At 33.0% G+C, this 19,005-nt stretch overlaps 1 protein-coding gene across 1 annotated transcript in view; it reads left to right on the top strand.

Annotated features, from left to right (window-relative positions):
* The first annotated feature begins 14,517 nt into the window (after positions 1-14,517).
* Positions 14,518-19,005, top strand: part of LOC136042225 (small integral membrane protein 8-like) — a 19,782-nt gene continuing 15,294 nt past the window's right edge. The window contains exon 1 of the mRNA XM_065727164.1: positions 14,518-14,622. Within this exon, the coding sequence (XP_065583236.1) occupies positions 14,563-14,622 (60 nt within the window). The 5' untranslated portion in view covers positions 14,518-14,562. The remainder of the gene's footprint in view (positions 14,623-19,005) is intronic.

Genomic DNA, 19,005 nt, shown 5'->3' with positions numbered 1-19,005 from the left:
AAAGAAATTATGCAATTTAAGTATGGAAGACCTTTTTCGAATATAAGCACATGAAATTATAATTTCATAAAATTGTATTTAATTAAATCAGGAAAGTATTCGAGCGCAACTTCACAAAGACATGAATGTGATTTTTCAACGAAGTCATTTTGATATCTAATTTACTATAATTCATTTAAATGATTCCAACAAGAGCAAGAGAAGTTTCTTTTTCAGGTCTTCAGAGGATGCAATTTTTTTTTTCATTAATCTAAGAAGGATATTTCAAAGGTCTAGATTAAATTATGGTCAGACATCGAGCTAAATATTGGAGCGAGCTAGTGTCTTTATTTGAATCCGATTATATAATAAGATTTTTATATAAAAATCTATTAATGTTTAAAATGATTAAATTTGAAAATTGCTTTCATATGATCCCGACACAGGGAGCTTAGTAGACCGTGAAAAACTGCCGACTTATTGGTGGTGCTCCACCGATGAAAGACACTCTTGCGTGAAGCCAAAATTTGGTAGCGAGCAAACGATGCAGGAGTGGCGTTCCACCGGTCTGTCTATATTAAACTTTATATTTTTGCAGTGACTTGTTGATTTTGATGTGCTAAGTAAACTAGCTTTATAATGAATTTTGCAAATAATATATGGATATTGATCTTTAGTCAGAAAGTGAGAATATTAGCTAATAAGAATTGTAAGAAGTAATGTAATTGAGGGAATTATCAGTGGCCTGGGCCCCTGTAAATTTCTCAGGATTTTCTTTATAGGGCTCATTCTTTCACTGGCAGCAGTTTTTTTTATTTCTAGCAGCATAGTTTGATAATTATGGCACTTGGTATTAACCAAGTGACATATAGCAATCGCCAATTCTGTCGGTCCCGGTTTTGCTACTTTAGGCACTTCCAGGTAAGCTAGGACGATAAAATTTGGCAAGCGTATCAGTGACCGGACCAGATTAAATTAAAAATAGTCGTTTTCCCGACTTGACCATCTGGGGGTGGAGTGGGGGGCCGGTTAATTCGGAAAAAAATAGAAAAAATAAAGTATTTCTAACTTATGAGCGGGTGATTGGATCTTAATGAAATTTGATGTTTGGAATGATATTGTGTCTCAGAGCTCTTATTTCAAATCCCGACCGCATCTGATGACACTGGGGGGAGTTGGCGGGGGAAACCTAAAATCTTGGAAAACACTTAGAGTGGAGGGATCGGGATGAAACTTGATGGGAAAAATAAGCGCAAGTCCCAGATACATGATTGAAATAATCGGAACTGATTCGCTCTCTTTGGGGTAGTTGGGGGGGGAGTAATCCTTAAAAATTAGAAAAAAATGAGGTATTTTCAACTTACGAACGGGTGATCGGATGTCAATGAAATTTGATGTTTAGAAGGATATCGTGTCTTAGAGCTTATTTTAAATCCCGACCGGATCTGGTGAGGGGGCGGGGAGTTGGGAGGGGGAAACCTAAAACTTGGAAAACACTTAGAGTGGAGGGATGGGGATGAAACATGGTGGGAAAAATAAACACAAGTCCTAGATACATGATTGACATAAACGGAACGGATCCGCTCTCTTTGGGGTAGTTGGGAGGGGGGGGGTATTTCTGAAAAATTAAAAAAATGAGGTATTTTTAACTTACGAACGGGTGATCGGATCTCAATGAAATTTGATATTTAGAAGGATATCGTGGCTCAGAGCTCTTATTTTAAACTCGACCGGATCTGTTGACATTGGGGGGGAGTTGGGAGGGGAAAACCTAAAACTTGGAAAATACTTAGAGGGGAGGGATCGGGATGGAACTTGATGGCAAAAAACACGAGTCCTAGATACATGATTGACGTAACCAGAACGGATTCGCTCCCTTTGGGGTAGTTTGGGGGGGGTTAATTCTGAAAAATTAGAAAAAATGAGGTATTTTTAACTTACGGACGGGTGATCGGATCTCAATGAAATTTGATATTTAGAAGCATATCGTGTCTCAAAGCTCTTATTTTAAATCCTGACCAGATCTGGTGACATTGGGGGAAGTTTGGGGTGGGGAAACCTGAAATGATGGAAAATGCTTAGATTGGAGGGACTGGGATGAAACTTGGTTGGAAAAATAAGCAGAAGTCTTGCATACGTGATTTACATAATTGGAACGGATCCACTCAATTGGGGGGGGGGAGTAATTCTGAAAAATAAGAAAAATGACGTATTTTTAACTTACGAAGGAGTGATCGGATCTTCATGAAACTTCATATTTAGAAGGACCTCGTAACTCAGATATCTTATTTTAAATCTCAACCGGATCAAGCGTAATGGGGGGGGGGCAGTTGGGGGGAACCGGAAATCTTTGAAAATACTTTAAAGCGGTGAGATCAGGATGAAACTGGATGGGAAGAATAGAAACCTGTCTAAGATACATGACTGACATAACTGGACCGGATCTGCTCTCTTTGGTGGAATTGGGGGGAGGGGGGGGGGTAATTTTGAAAATTGAGGTATTTGTAACATACGAAAGGGTGACCCGATCTTAATGAAATTTGATATTTAGAAGGATCTTGTGCTTTAAAGTCGTAATTTCAAATTCCGACCAGATCCTGTGACATTCGGGGGAGTTGGAGGGAGAAACCGGAATTCTTGAAAAACATGAAAATTGGGGTATTTTTATCTTACGAATAGATGATCGGATCGTAATGAAATTTGATTTTTAGAAGGAATTCATGTCTCACAGTTCTTATTTCAAATCCCGACCAGATCTTTTGACACTGGGGGGAGTTGGAGGGGGAAATCTTGGAAAAACACTTGGAGTGGAGGAATCGAGATGAAGCTTGGTGGATAGAATAAACAAATGTCCTTGATACGTGATTGACAAAATCGTACTGGATTCGCTCTCTTTGGGGGAGTTGGGGGGAGGGGTTCAGTGATTTGGCTAGTTCGGTGCTTCTGGACGTGCTAGGGCGATGAAAATTGGTAGGCGTGTCAGGGAGCTGAACAATTTGACTTGATAAAGTCGTTTTCCCAGATTCGACCATCTGGGGGGCAAAAGGGAGAGGAAAAATTAGAAAAAATTAGGCATTTATAACTTACGAGTGGGTGATCGGATCTTAATGAATTTTGATATTTAGAAAGACTTTGTGACTCAAAGCTCTTATTTTAAATTTTGACCTGAATTAAGCCTCTTATTTTCCTTTTTAAATCAATTTATTAATTCAAAGAATTTTTTTAGAGCTCATACCATATGATCTCTTGGCTCTTAGCTCTTCTCGCCTCATCACAAGTGCCATATGAGCTCTTAGCTCTTGTTTTTTTTTTGTATAGGTCAACAGCAATAAAAATTTTTTCTCATCACAGACATTATTTTCGATTTAAATCTATTAAGAATATCAAATAATTCGTAATAACGAACTGTAAGTGAAGAGCGCTTTAGCTAAATAGAAACCAAAACTCTAAGGGAAATTTGATAACAATCGATACATCAAAAGAATCAGTTCTTTATCTTGATTCTAAATATGTATAACTCTAATCGCAAAAAGTTTTAATATTACCCATCAAAAGCTACGAGCCTGGGAACATTCCCTTGCTTCTCAAAGAGGAGGAAACATCCCCAAAAACTCAGGGTGATTCAATGAAGATTGCACCATTAGGTTCAGCGTAACAGAAAATCCTACTGTAGAAGTTTAAAACTCCCATCCTCAAAAATCTGAAATTTTGTATTATTTTTTTGTTAAGAGAATGATCATAGGAGATATTGATCACAGTAAGCAATTTCTAGGAAAAAGGTACAGGAAAGGGGATTTTCAGCATTATTTCAATAACGACCGAAATCAAATAGAGACGAGAGGCCTTTTCAGATGAACATAGGCTTGGGAGAAATTTTTAGGCGGAACTGTACGAGGAAATTTCCCATGGGTAATTTTCGGCGAGGGTGAAGTTGTCCGAAGGGATTTCCTAGAGGAATTCTACACAAAAGGCACTATCCATAGATAAATTATTCGCTGGTGAGGAATTTTCCATGGAGGGGGAAGAGGAAATCCCGATGTTATTTGAAAAACCTTCAGAAATTAAATTTAACAAAAGCCTTTTCAACTGAAAGTAAGTAGCAACATTTAAACTTAAAACGAGCAGAAATTACCCTATATAAAAGGAGACCAACTTCTCCTCAATACCTTGCTCTTTGCAGTGAAGCTGGAGTTTTTGTCCCAATTATTTAAGAATGACTCCTGAAACATTAATGCCATTTAATCAAGAGCCCTAAGTCTTGTCAGTTTCGTCAATCTCCAGGACTGACAAAACCTTCCAGAGCCCAGGGGTAAAAATATACAAATGAACGTACATTGTCACTTCAATATTCATATACTGATATTTTTTTCTTATAGTCTTAAAAATTTTTGATTTATTAAAGTTAAAAAAAGAAAACAAATAAAATAATTTTTTTTAGTAAAGTGCCAATTATGTTCTAGTCTTAAGTAGGTAAGGGGGCTATCAGCCCTACTCATGCTAATTTCTGCTTGTTTTGAGTTTGATTCAGTTGCTTATTGTAATCTCTGTTACTTTTAGGCTCCTTATATGTATTGAGGTTGATTTGTGGAAGTTCTACGTTTGGTAGATTCTTTTATTTATTTTGGCTCATTTTCAGTTATATAGAATCCTTTACTTTTCTTTGAAAAACTTATTCTGTTTCAAAGTGTTTTGAATTAATTAGAATAAGAAGCTCTTTCTAAAGTACTGAAGAATGTTAACGTGAAGGTGGCGGGATTGAGGAAAGGGTAGCTACTCTCATATACGGAATGATTTCTGTTCGTTTTGAGCTATAATGTTAATATTGCTCCTTCACTTGCACACACTTGTTATTTTATATTATTTATTCAAATCAAAGATCTATCACGTCAATAGCCATAATTTGTCATTCTCACAGTGTTTCCCACCCGGTGCGCAAGTTTCCAGGCTTTTTCCATTGATTTTTTTTTTACTATTTGATTAAGCATTATCAATTTCTGTCTTGTAAATGATTAAATAAAAAAAAAACAAGTTTTTTAACTGAAAGTAAGGAGCGACATTAAAACTGAAGATGAACAGAAACTACTTCGTATATAAAAGGGACTTTTCTTCCCGCTCTTTACGCTAAAGTTTGACTCTTTCTCTTAACTCTACTTTTTAAAACACTTAAGAACTTTAGCGTGAAGAGCTCAGCGTTGAGGAAGAAAAGCCCCTTTCATATACAAAGTAACTTCTGTTCGATTTAAGTTTTAATGTCGCTCCTTACTTTCAGTTAACAAACTTCTTGTTTTTTTTTTAATTTAATTTCTGAGGTTTTTGAATTAATGCATGTCTTGACCTTGGCTCTCCGTACATAAATAATTAAAACGAAATATGCATATTAATTTTATTTGGCTAAATGGCTTTCTCATAGTTTTAATCGGAAGATTTTGAAAAAAAGAGCAAGGGAGGAGGCCTAGTTGCCCTCAAATTTGAATTTTTTACGAACGTTTTCATTAGTAAAAAATATACGTAACTTACGAATTAACTTACGTAATGAACTCCTATATTCGTATGTTTTATTGCGTATATGAGGGGGTTCACCCCCTCGTCAATACCTCGCTCTTTACAGTAAAGCTTAAATTTTGTCCTAATTCCTTAAGAATGACCCCGAGTCACAAAGGCCGTAGAATAAATAGTTGAAATTACTAAAAATACTTTAGCTTAAAGAGCGACGTATTACGAGGAGGTAATCCCCTCATATGCGTAATAGTTTCTGTTCGTTTTAAGTTTTAATGCTGCTCCTTGCTCTCAGTTGAAAAAACATTTCATATTTTTTTTTAAATAATGCTAGAAAAGCCTGCGCCCCCTTCATTGAAATTCTCTTCCCCCATGACAAATTCCTACTTAAAAAGACCCTCCCACGTATCCTCCCCCTCCCCTCAACTTCTCCCCCCACCAAACCATAAAAATCCCCCTGAAAACGTCTGTACACTTCCCAATTACCATTACTATATGGACACACATTGTGAAAGTTTGTAACTTGCAGCCCCTCCCACGGGGACTCTGGGGGAGTAAGTCGTCCCCAAAGACATAGTTATTAGCTTTTCGACTATGATGAATAAAATGGCTATCTCAGAACTTTGATCCGGTGACTTTGGGGGAAAAATGAGTGTGGGAGGGGGCCTAGGTGCCCTCCAGTTTTTTTGGTCACTTAAGGAGGGCACTTTAACTTTTAATTTTCGTTAGAATTAGCCCTCTTGCAACATTCTAGGACCACTGAGTCGATACGATTACCCCTGGAAAAAAACAATAAAAAAACAAATAAACACGCATCCAGGATCTGTCTTCTGACAAAAATGCGAAATTCCACATTTTTGGATATATGAGCTTCAAACTTCTACAATAAGGTTCTCTGATACGCTGAATCTGATGGTGTGATTTTTGTTAAAACTGTATGACTTTTAGGGGGTGTTTCCCCCTATTTTCTAAAATGAGACAAATTTTCTCAGGCTCGTAACTTTTGATGGGTAAGAGTAATCTTGATGAAACTTATATATTAAAAATCTGAATTAAAATGTGATTCTTTTGATGTAACTATTGGTATCAAAATTCAAAATTCAATTTTTTAGAGTTTCGATTACTATTGAGCCGGGTCGCTCCTTACTACAGTTCGTCACCACGAACTGTTTGATTAAATAAAAAAACAAGTTTTTTCAACTGAAAGTAAGGAGCACCATTTAAAACTTTAAAAAACAGAAGTTATCATGAATACGAAGGGTTTCGCCCCCTCGTCAATACCTCGCTCTTTATGCTAAAGTTCAAATTTCGTACCATTTCTTTAAGAATGACCTCTGAATCACAAAGGCCGTTTAATTAGAATAAATAGCTCTTTTGAAATCACTGAAAATATTTAAGCGTAAAAATTTGCTTGCTAGAAACTCAGGGTAATGTAACTTTAATCGTCATTTGTTTAACCCAAATGAAAACTTTAGGCTAGAACAACGATTATAAGCTAAGTATATTAAACAGTTCGTAGTAACGAACTGTAGTAAGGAGCGACCCGGCTCAATAGTAACCCAAACTCTAAAAAATGGAATTTCGGTGCTAATAGTTACATTAAAAGAATCGCATTTTAATGCTGATTTTAAATATATAAGTTTCATCAAGATCAGTTCATCAAGAGCCTGAGAAAATTTGCCTCATTTTAGAAAATAGGGGGAAACACCCCCTAAAAGTCATACAATCTTAACGAAATCACACCATCAGATTCAGCGTATCAAAGAACCTTATTGTAGACGTTTCAAGCGCCAATCTACAAAAATGTGGAATTTCGAATTTTTTGCCAGAAGACAGATCACGGATGCGTGTTTATTTGTTTTTATTTTTTTTTTTCCAGGGGTGATCGTACCGACTGAGTGGTCCTAGAATATCGCAAGAGGGCTCATTCTAACGGAAATTAAAAGTTCTAGTGTCCTTTCTAAGTGACCAAAAAAATTGGAGGGCACCTAGGCCCCTCCCACGCTCATTTTCCCCCAAAACTTACCGGATCAAAATTCTGAGATAGCCATGTTATTCATCATAGTCCAAAAACCTAATAAATATGTCTTTAGGGACGACTTACTTCCCCGCAGTCCCCGTGGGAGGGGCTGCAAGTTACAAACTTTGATCTGTGTTTACATATAGTAATGGTTACTGGGAAGTCTACAGACGTTTTCAGGGGATTTTGTTTGGTTTATGGGGGGGGGGGGTTAAGGGAGGGATACGTGGGAGGATATTTCCATGGAGAAACTTCTCATGGGGGAAGATAATTTGAATGAATGGGGTACAGGATTTTCTAGCATTATTTGGCAAAACAATGAAAAAATAAATATGAAAAAAAATTTCTACTGAAAGTAAGGAGCAGCATTAAAACTTAAAACGAACAATAATTATTACACATATGAGGGGTTTACCTCCTCGCCATACCTCGCTCTTTACGCTAAAGTATTTTTAGTATTTTCAACTATTTATTCTACGGCCTTTGTGATTCAGAGGTCATTCTTAAGGAATTGGGATATTTAAGCTTTAGTGTAAAGAGTGAGGTATCGACGAGGGTTGAACCCCCTCATATGCGCAATAAAAACATACGAATATAGAAGCTTGTTACGTAAGTTAATTTGTAAGTTCTTTACGCTAAAGTTTGACTTTTTCTTTTAACTCTATTTTTAAAACAGTAAGAAGTTTGACTCTTTCTTTTAACTCTATTTTTAAAACAGCAAAAAACTTTAGCGTAAAGAGCGGTGCGTTGAGGAGGAAAAGCCCCTTTCATATACGGAGTAATTTCTGTTTGTTTTAAGTTTTAATGTTGCTCCTTACTGTCATTAAAAAAAACTTGTTCTTTTTATTTAATTCCTAATAAGCCGTGAATTAAAAGTATATTCGTGACATGCAACCTAGGCCATATTTTCCTTGTTTTACTTCATTTCTCCCTGTTCAACTTTGGCAGAAATAGATTCAAAATAAAATTGCCAAACCAATGCAAAAGCATTGGTAAATGCTTTTGCATTGATCAGCAAACAGATTTTACTTTCTTAGGTTAAATTGTGCAAATTTCGTGAACTACTAAAATGCAAAGTCACAGAATTTTGCTTTCACCAAATCCGTTCTAGAACATTCGCTAGGATACCGGGAAAAAGACAGGAATAAGATTAAAATATCGTATTACATTTGACCCGATTCTCAATGGTTTTTCGGAGTTTGTGGTACGATTTTAAATTTTGATTGGGCCCTAGCTATATTTAATAGCTAAACCTATCAATACGTGACTTCCTTCGGATAATCTATAGTTTATACTGCTGAATTTTGGACCTTTACAATCTGATTTTGAAATAAAAAACAATGCCTCCTAATGAGCTCTAAGTAAGTAGCGACCCAGCTCAATAGTAACTGAAACTTTAAAAAAAGGAATTTCAATACCAATAGATATACCAAGAGAATCAAACTATGTTGATGATTTAAAATACATATATATATATATATATATATATATATATATATATATATATATATATATATATATATATATATATATATATATATATATATATATATATATATATATACATATATATATATATATATATATATATATATATATATATATATATATATATATATATATATATATATATATATATATATATATATATATATATATATATATATATATATATATATATATATATATATATATGTGTGTGTATATATATATATAATAGCTGTTGGGGTGGCGCTTCGCGCCCCCCCCCCCCCAAGCCCCCCCGCGCGCGTAAGTCGTTACGCGCCATAATAGTTACGCGCCATTGTAGTTGTGTCCCTATGTCCCACCTGTGAATATAGACAGATATATATATATATATATATATATATATATATATATATATATATATATATATATATATATATATATATATATATATGGTTTTAACTACGTAAAACTTGCGAATATACAACATTCTTTGCTGTCCGATTGTCTTTGCATATAAATAGATTGTCAGGTTTACCGACTCTTGAACATGCAACATATAATGGTCCATGGGAAAACAATCTGTATTCAGATCTATACCTCATGATTCTAATGATTGCCCTTGAGCTTTGTTGATGGTGATTGCTAATCGACCATTCCCTGTCTCGGTGTCCCGGTCGTCATTTATATCCCCCTGTTTCCCCCGGTGTCCCCGTTGTAGTTGTGTCCCTGTGTCCCGGTCGTCATTTATATTCCCTGTGTCCCGGTCGTCATTTGTATCCCGGTGTCCGGTCTGTATATACATTCGTTTTTTAGTTTTGTTTTTCTCCTTTATTTTTTTCCTTTTTTTTTCGTTTTTAGTTTATTTAGATTTTTAGATTTTTTAGTTTTTTTATTAGTTTTTAGTTTTTTTTTCTTTTTAGTTTTTTTGTAGTTTTTAACTTCTTTTTAGTTTTGTTAGTTTTTTTTTTTACTTATGTCCTGGTCGTCATTTATACTCCCTGTGTCCCGGTGCTTTGTTGATTGCTAATCGAACATTCCTTTTGTCCTGGTCGCTTTCTCTTTGAGTGTCGTCATTTATTTTTTTCTTTTTTAGTTCTTTTAGTTTTTACCTTTTTTAGTTTTTTTTAGTGATGAAATTTTTTTTTAGTTTTTTCCTTTTTTTCTTTTTAGTTTTTTATTGGTTTTTACCTTTATTTTAGCTTATTTTTCAGTTTTTTCCTTTTTTTTATTTTTTTTTTATTTTTTATTTTTTTTAGTTTTTTACCTTTTTTTAGTTTTTTATTTTTTTTAGTTTTTTAGCTTTTTTACTTTTTTTATTAGTTTTTAGTTTTTTTTGTAGTTTTTGCCTTTTTTTAGTTTTTTCAGTTTTTTTTTTTAGTTTTTTATTGGTTTTTACCTTTATTTTAGCTTATTTTTCAGTTTTTTCCTTTTTTTTAGTTTTTTTTAGTTTTTAGTTTTTTTAGTTTTTTACCTTTTTTTAGTTTTTTTAGTTTTTTTAGTTTTTTAGCTTTTTTATTTTTTTTATTAGTTTTTAGTTTTTTTTGTAGTTTTTGCCTTTTTTTAGTTTTTTTAGTTTTATAGCTTTTTCATTAGTTTTTAGTTTTTTTTGTAGTTTTTGCCTTTTTTTAGTTTTTTTCTTTTTAGTTTTTTTGTAGTTTTTACCTTCTTTTTAGTTTGTTAGTTTTTTTTTTTACTTATGTCCTGGTCGTCATTTATACTCCCTGTGTCCCGGTGCTTTGTTGATTGCTAATCGAACATTCCTTTTGTCCTGGTCGCTTTCTCTTTGAGTGTCGTCATTTATTTTTTTCTTTTTTAGTTCTTTTAGTTTTTACCTTTTTTAGTTTTTTTTAGTTTTTTAGATGAAAATTTTTTTTAGTTTTTTCCTTTTTTTCTTTTTAGTTTTTTATTGGTTTTTACCTTTATTTTAGCTTATTTTTCATTTTTTTCCTTTTTTTATTTTTTTTTTATTTTTTATTTTTTTTAGTTTTTTACCTTTTTTTAGTTTTTTTAGTTTTTTTAGTTTTTTAGCTTTTTTACTTTTTTTTATTAGTTTTTAGTTTATTTTGTAGTTTTTGCCTTTTTTTAGTTTTTTCAGTTTTTTTTTTAGTTTTTTATTGGTTTTTACCTTTATTTTAGCTTATTTTTCAGTTTTTTCCTTTTTTTTAGTTTTTTTTAGTTTTTAGTTTTTTTAGTTTTTTACCTTTTTTTAGTTTTTTTAGTTTTTTAGCTTTTTTATTTTTTTTATTAGTTTTTAGTTTTTTTTGTAGTTTTTGCCTTTTTTTTAGTTTTTTTAGTTTTTTAGCTTTTTTATTAGTTTTTAGTTTTTTTTGTAGTTTTTGCCTTTTTTTAGTTTTTTTAGTTTTTTAGCTTTTTTATTTTTTTTATTAGTTTTTAGTTTTTTTTTTGTAGTTTTTGCCTTTTTTTAGTTTTTTCAGTTTTGACGTCACCTGATCCAGTTTTTTCAGGTGACGTCACCTGATCCATCCACAGATCCACACACAGACAACTTATTTTTATATATATAGATATATATGTATATATATATATATATATATATATATATATATATATATATATATATATATATATATATATATATATATATATATATATATATATATATATATATATATATATATATATATATAGATATATATATATATATATATATATATATATATATATATATATATATATATATATATATATATATATATATATATGTTCATTAAGTTTGGTCTTACCCATCAAAGGCCAAGAGCCTGATAAAAATTTGCTTGATTTTTGAGAAAAGGGGATTCCCACCTGAAAGTTATAGAGCTTTAATGAAAATGACACCATCAGATTCAGCGTGTCGGAGAATCCTACTGTAGAGGCTTTACGTTTCTACCTGCAAAAATATGTAATTTTGTCTTTTTTGCCAGAAGAAGATCACGGATGTGTGTTTATCTGTTTTTCCCCCAGGGGTGATCGTATCAGCTGAGTGGTTCTAGAATATGGGGATAGAGCTCAATAGAAAGGAAATTAAAATTACTATGGAAGAATTTTCCCTAAGGACGGAAGTTTCCAGGGCTTGAATTCTTCAAAGGAAATGTTATACTGGTGGAATTTGCCAACATTCCTATACGAAATTCTTTTTCTGTCTTGCTTATTTCTTTGCCGATTAAATTTTACGCATGGAGGTGTTAAGGGTAATTGTCAAGGATAAATTTTCACTAAGATTGAATTGTCTAGAGAATATATCCTTGGGAAGGATGGACTATGTTTGTGGAGATCGAGCCAGATTTCCTGGTGTTATTTACAAAACGATCAGAAATTAAATAAAAAACATGTTTTACATCTGAAAGTAAGGACAGCATCAAAAGTTAAAACGAACATAAACTATTACATATATGAGGGGGTTTGCTCCTCCTTAACATCTCTCTCTTTATGCTAAAGTTTGAAACTTGTCCCAACTCTTTAAGAACCACTTTTGAAACACAAGGCTCGTTTAATTAGAAGAATGTGAAGCTTTTTTTAAAAGTACTAAAATATTTAGCGTAAAGAGCGAGGAGTTGAAGCAATCCCCCTCACATACGGGATAATTTCTGTTCATTTTAAATTTAAATGATGCTGCTTACTTTCAATTGAAAACGCTTGTTTTTTTCATTTTACTGATATCTAAATCGGATCAAAATCATTCACTATCTTAGATTCCGTTGTAGCTACACTGTTTTTTTTCTCGGATTCAGTGTAATTTTAGACTTTTGGTCCAAATCTCACCATATTTAAAAAAAAACTTGAGGTAACAACCCCCCCCCGTTGGGATGCCCCTTCTCGTTACAATGGGTATAGAAAATAGAATCAACTTACATTTACAAGTACTGTGGCTTCAATTCTTTAAATTTTCTTCTAGTTAAAGACTCCAAACTGGGTATATTCTAAATACTCTGAAGTATTTGCAAGAAGTAGTTGTGTGTCGTTTTTGTCCCTTTTCCCCCAAATGAACTGAGACCAGACTTTTCCTGTGCAATGCTGTACACAGTCAAAAAAAAGCTTCTTCACTATTGCGACAAACACTGGGTTGAAAACTATGGTACTGTGATTAATGGGTTTTATCAATTACAAGCACATGCATCACGAAAACACAAACACGGGAGGAAGCGAAATGTGCCGTTTATTGAAAAGCAAAAGATTAACAAGTCCGAAAAAAGACCTTCGACATTACAGGTTTTTGAGCTTTGTTACTTATGTCGTGTTTTCGTTAACTATGCGAATGTTATTGTGTAGCATGTGTCCATGGAGTTCTAGAGGGTTCTAGCAGACTTGCCTTTTTAATCAGAGTTCAACAATACGTCACTTAGGGTGTTTAAGACAGGTTTAAAATTCCTCCCTAATAAGAAAATTGGCATCAGTCGGTGGCGTGCTGCCACAGAAAAATTGACACCGATTCATCTTAAAAAATCAGCTACTTGCTGCCAAAAAGAAAATCAGTGTGGCAGGGTTTAGAACCTTGTAAACAATAAGTTTTGTTAGTCCGATTTCTTACTTTGCTTTGATGTGGTAAAACTGACCTAAAGTTCAAGAGGAAGAAAATTAAAAGTTAAATCGGGATAAGGAAATTCCATAGGAGACCTTAAAAATGTTTCTTCTTTTAGATAAAACTGCATATAACGATCCTTAAAATTTGCAAATTGATTTCTATGAACCCGATTCAAAAACTAACCAAAACACCAGGAAGCAAAATGCTAGACTAAATATTGCGCTATATTACCGGCTTGAATCAGTTGCCCTACTTCTAAATAGCTTGTTGTTGAATTGGAAGCTACATCATTCCCCTTTAAGCCGAGTCTGCTTCTCAACAGATAATACAATCACCAGAATGTATTAATTGATTGCCAGGCCCTGAGTGAGGACACTATTTCTCTAAAGCGTTTCTGCTCATTGGCTAAGATTCAAAATACTTAGATAGCTATCCTAAATTTTAACCTGTCTTAGCATATTGATCGTAAGATATTTAAGGCATCTATTGATTTCTTGAAAAAAAATGTTTTAGTGGTTATTGAAGCATGAAGAAGTCAGTATAAAAGAAGATGATGTATTTGTAGATTTTGACTGTGCAGAAGAGAGTGGGAATGAGTAGGAAGAGCCTTATTGTTACCGGCTGGCCTAGTGGCCTTAAACTGCTGGGGACAGGTAGTTCAGGTACCCACACTTCCCAGAATCAAAATAATATTGTATTATTGTATATAATAGTGTGCATTCATTGTTAGATGACTGAAGGAGAATAGCGCTTCCAGTGGCTAGTGTTTCCGATGAAAGAGTCAAAGAGGTAAAAGGACATATACCTATATCGTATATGATAGTTCATATACCTCTCTACAATTTTTGGAACTAGAAACTGGAAGCTATTTAAGTCGTGTTTTAAAGAAAAACAGAAAAACATTTATTAATTTAAGAAACAAAAAAAGTATTACTGGAAGTTCTTTTGTTAATCTTCCGGTTTGTGCACAAAAAGTAAAAGCAGCATTAGGGAAAATTCTTTGATTCGTCAATACAAAATTAACACTGTCGAAAAAACGCAGCATGTGCGAGTTCCAAAATGTTTCTAATTCAAAATGCTAGATTCCGATTTTGGCAGAATATTTAAAAACAAGAATCATTACACAATTATTTTGGTATTCTTTTTTATATAGCACAAGGTTATGGTATACCATTAGAGGATGAATTGTCAAAAATGCAACCAAGACATGAAATGAACTTAAAATTAACAATCTAAAAATATCTTACTGTTCTAGTAGATCTCCTTCTGGAGAGCCACTGTTCCTGATCTTTACCCATCAAATTGCTTATTTTAGCTGCTAATTGTTGTTGCGCTGACAATGTTCTATATCCCTCTTGACGGTTCCGTGGTAGCACTAATAATATAGGCTCATTTGTCCATCATTTAACTCTAGTCACATAGGCCTATTAAAGGCTAAATTTTTGTAAAAATGTGCAATAAATTTGAAGTTAACAACATGATTTAGCTAGGATGTTAACGAATATATTAATTTATGCCTTCTTATGCTCTTTCACTAATCAATAATTGCTTCTGGGGTACATTGGACCTTGAGCCCTTAAAGGGGCTCCAAAGGTATCTTTTTTTGCAAAAAAAAAAATATCCACTTTAGCAATGGTTTTTAAAAGTGGTTAAGAAATACGTTTAATTTCAATCAAGAAATTATTCAAAAGTAATATAGGCTACTCAAAAGTCACCTATTTAGCCTACAACAAAACAAGGCAAACACATATAGGCTATTAATAGAATCTTCATATAGCCAAAAAACAAACTTCACTCTATAACCAGAATTTCATTGTGAATCCAAATATAGCATTCATTTCCATAGTAAATTTCATTGTTTGCCCTTTCTAGACCCTCAAAATTGATACCTTTTTCTCTTACTTTAGATTCAGCCCATAGGCTATATGCCACATGTGTTAGCATAAATCTTGTCAAACTTTTACCATTTGAATTGATGACAATAAAATCAATAATCAGTATATATATAGGAAATATATAATACAGGCTATATATTTGGGTAAGATTAGAAAGGTCAGGTTAAAATTATCATTAACACTACTGTCAAAACAAGGGGAGATCAATACTTATGTACAGTGGTGTAACTTTGTCAAAATCCTGGGGATAGGGCAAAGTTGAAGCCACTTTTCCCAAATAAAGTAAAAATGACCATGAAAATTGAAAAAAAAATGAGCCATATAGTACCATAAAGGTAAAGATATACTAAAGAAATCTGAAACCTTTCTGTGAATACTCAAATTATTCTGACTTATCTTAGTTTTTACAATATTTTTGAAGAACCTAAATTTCAGCTGAGGAGGGAGGGAATTGAATTGATGACAATAAAATCAATAATCAATATATGCATAGGAAATACATAATATAGGCTATATATTTGGGTAAGGTTAGAAAGGTTAGGTTAAAATTGAATTTATGATGAAAATAAATGTCATATTTAGAGTAAAGATGATGTTCTGATTACAGAGATAAGTTTGTGAACACAGGTGTATAAGCCATATCCAAAATAAGAGAAAAAGGTATCATTTGGTATCAAAAGGATTCTATAAAGGGCTAAATTTAAAATTTTTAACAGAAATGAATGGCATATTTAGATTCAGGACAAAGTTCTGATTCTAAAGGTAAATTTGTCTTCTCACTGTCTGAATATTCTGTCAGTACATATGTTTAGGTAAATGTTTGGTTTTATTACAAGCTGCCTAAAGTGCAAATTACTGCATGTAACAAGATTATGATGATCAAATATTGCTTCTTAGTCATTATTAGAAAAGTAAATCCATTTTTTAGCTTTCTAAAATCCCCCTCCAATAAGACCAAAAATGGGCTTGCTTACAGGTAATACGGGCAGAAGGGCAAGGTCTGTATTCTATATTTATTCAACAAAGAGTGATAAAACTAAAAAAAAAAACCTCAAATGGGTTTTATTAAATAATTATAGAATGCAGACCTTGCCCTGCTGCCAGCTGGGCTCATGGACTAATATGCTTTGCTTTATAGGTAATATTACCTGTAAGCAAGCCCATTTTATACATTTTTAGTTTGCTCCATGGAGGAGGAGGATCAACCAGAAATGGGTGGGCTTCAAGAATTAGCATTTCTAAGTGCTCTAAACTAGAAACTATGCTGCTTGACAGCATAGTTTCCAGTTTAGAGCACTTGTGACAAAACTACACATTTACCTATGTGTACCCAAAACAATTCCACAAGCAGTTCTAATTCATAATTCTATATATCATTTATATTTAATGGTGTATTTTCTCTGGAATGAAAATTTCTGTTGCATAGCAACAGTACTGAATCTGTTGGAAAATGTCTCAATTTGAGCCATCACAGAGATCACTTTTCAATCCCTAGCAATGACAAAGACAAATCTGTGTTTTCCATTGCAGAAAAATGTAATGACTGTCATAGGGCTGTCATGTTTGCAATTTCTAAGCCCTAGAAATAATAAAAGAATAGACACAGTATCTTGGCAGTGTTTTCCCAGGGTATGTTTTTGGTCCCAGATTCATTCCTGACAGTTCCATTCACTTCTGAGAGATGTAACTCAACCTATATTTTGAGATAGTAAGAAGTCTCTTCTTGCTGTTTACCCACTATCATACAAGCAACCATAATATTTAGAAAGAGCATAAAACAAAGAACCTAATTGTACTACCATTTTATTCAAACATTTCTTTCAGATAATTGACACTTATTGAATATTACCTTTTTTTAAATTAGATAACTTCCCAGATAGAGAAAATAGGTACATTTTGATTGTTTTGCTATACATCATTACAACCCCAATGGCTGACAACCCCTGGTCTCAAGACCAGAATATAATTTTCTCTTTACTAAAGAAAAAAAAACAACAACAAAGAAATGACCATAGATTATCAATTTAATACACATATACTGATATTTAATCCTTAAAGTTCTAGTACCTTTTTATTTATCAAAGTCAAAAAAGTGAAAACATTTGAATATATTTTGTTTTCAGCAAAGTACAGATTATGTTCTGGTCTTGAGAAGTCATGATGGTCATGGTGGTTGTCAGCCCTACTCCTTTTAATTTTGCTTGTTTTGAGTTTGAGTTGGTTATTTATTTTAATTTCTTTTTGTTTTGGGTTTCATTCATTTATTGTTTTCTTTGAATTTTTTTTTTTTGTGGAAAAAGTTTTATAGATTAATTTCTGTTTGTTTGTTTTTGACATCATCTTTTCATTCAGAAAAAAAAAACAATATTTTATATATTTTTGTTTTTTTCAATAAGAATCTATAGTTTGGCTTGCTATTTGCACATTCAAGTAATTTTATTTAAAATTTAAATCCTACTGCAAAAGGTAGGCCTCTTGTTTAATTCAATTCTATACATCCTCAAGTTGACATGAAACATAAATCTGAATATTTATTCCAAAAAAATTCTGTCTGCTCTTTGAAAACCTGGATACACCTACACTCTTTTGATTTATTTAAATTGTAAGAACAGAAGTAGTAATAGTAGTAACCCCAAATGTCTCAACTCAATTCCCCCAGGCATTCTTGATATATTGATAAGGTGTTTTTTTGAAGCATAGCTGAGGGGGGGGGGGGAGGGTTGACATACCCTTTGTCCATTTTTGTTACCAGCCAAAAAGGTTTGAGGGGAGCAAAAGAGTTTACTGACTGGTTGGTCATTTTTACAGATTCTTTTTTGTTAATAATTAGTGTAATGTCTGTTTTTATACAATACATAAGATCACTGCATAAGTCAGCAAAAACACTTCATTTACCAACTGAGATTTAGATTTTGATACATATCATGTCACTATTTTAATGCTGTTTATTTAACCAAATGGAAACTTGTGCCATTGTCTGTAAAATCACAGCATTAGTTGGTCAAACTGCTGCATTTACCAACCAATTTCAAAATCTCTGTAGAGAACATGTCAGTGTTTTCCTGGTCTTTATTGAACCAAACATAGAATTTTAGTGGCACTAGGAACATTATGGTACAAAGCACAAAAATTTTACTGAGCTATTTTCTTTTACCAAGTGACCAAAAAAATTGGGGGGGGGATATACATGATAGCCCTGCCTGTATTCCTAGTAACATTGTTTCTGGTTTGTTACTATGCTGAACAAAATGGCTGTTGCAAAATTTTGACTGGATGTGTTTGGAAAATGAATGGGCTTGTACTCGGGAGGCAGAACTGCCTATGATATTGTTTATGTGCCCTTTTGAAAGCCTGCATGCATATAGTTTTTGTTGAATTGAAACTCCCCTGTTTTTGTTTCCTAAAACTTCCACCTCACTATCCTTAGTGTTGTTAGTTGCAGTAACTGTAGATGTAGTATTAATAGTATACACTTGATGCCTTTTGGCTAGTTCAAAATCCCCCGAAACTTACCCTTAAAGGTCTAACTTTATAATGCAAGCTTTTCTTGAGATATTGCTTTGTCACCTTTTAGAAAATATAAATGCTCATAGTTCATTTTGACTTAGCTCAACATCCACCTA

The sequence above is a fragment of the Artemia franciscana genome, unplaced genomic scaffold (genome assembly GCF_032884065.1).
Source record: "Artemia franciscana unplaced genomic scaffold, ASM3288406v1 PGA_scaffold_87, whole genome shotgun sequence".
Lineage (NCBI taxonomy): Eukaryota > Metazoa > Arthropoda > Branchiopoda > Anostraca > Artemiidae > Artemia > Artemia franciscana.
The sequence above is the reverse complement of the archived record's forward strand: the minus strand, read 5'-3'. Positions and strand labels throughout refer to the sequence as shown.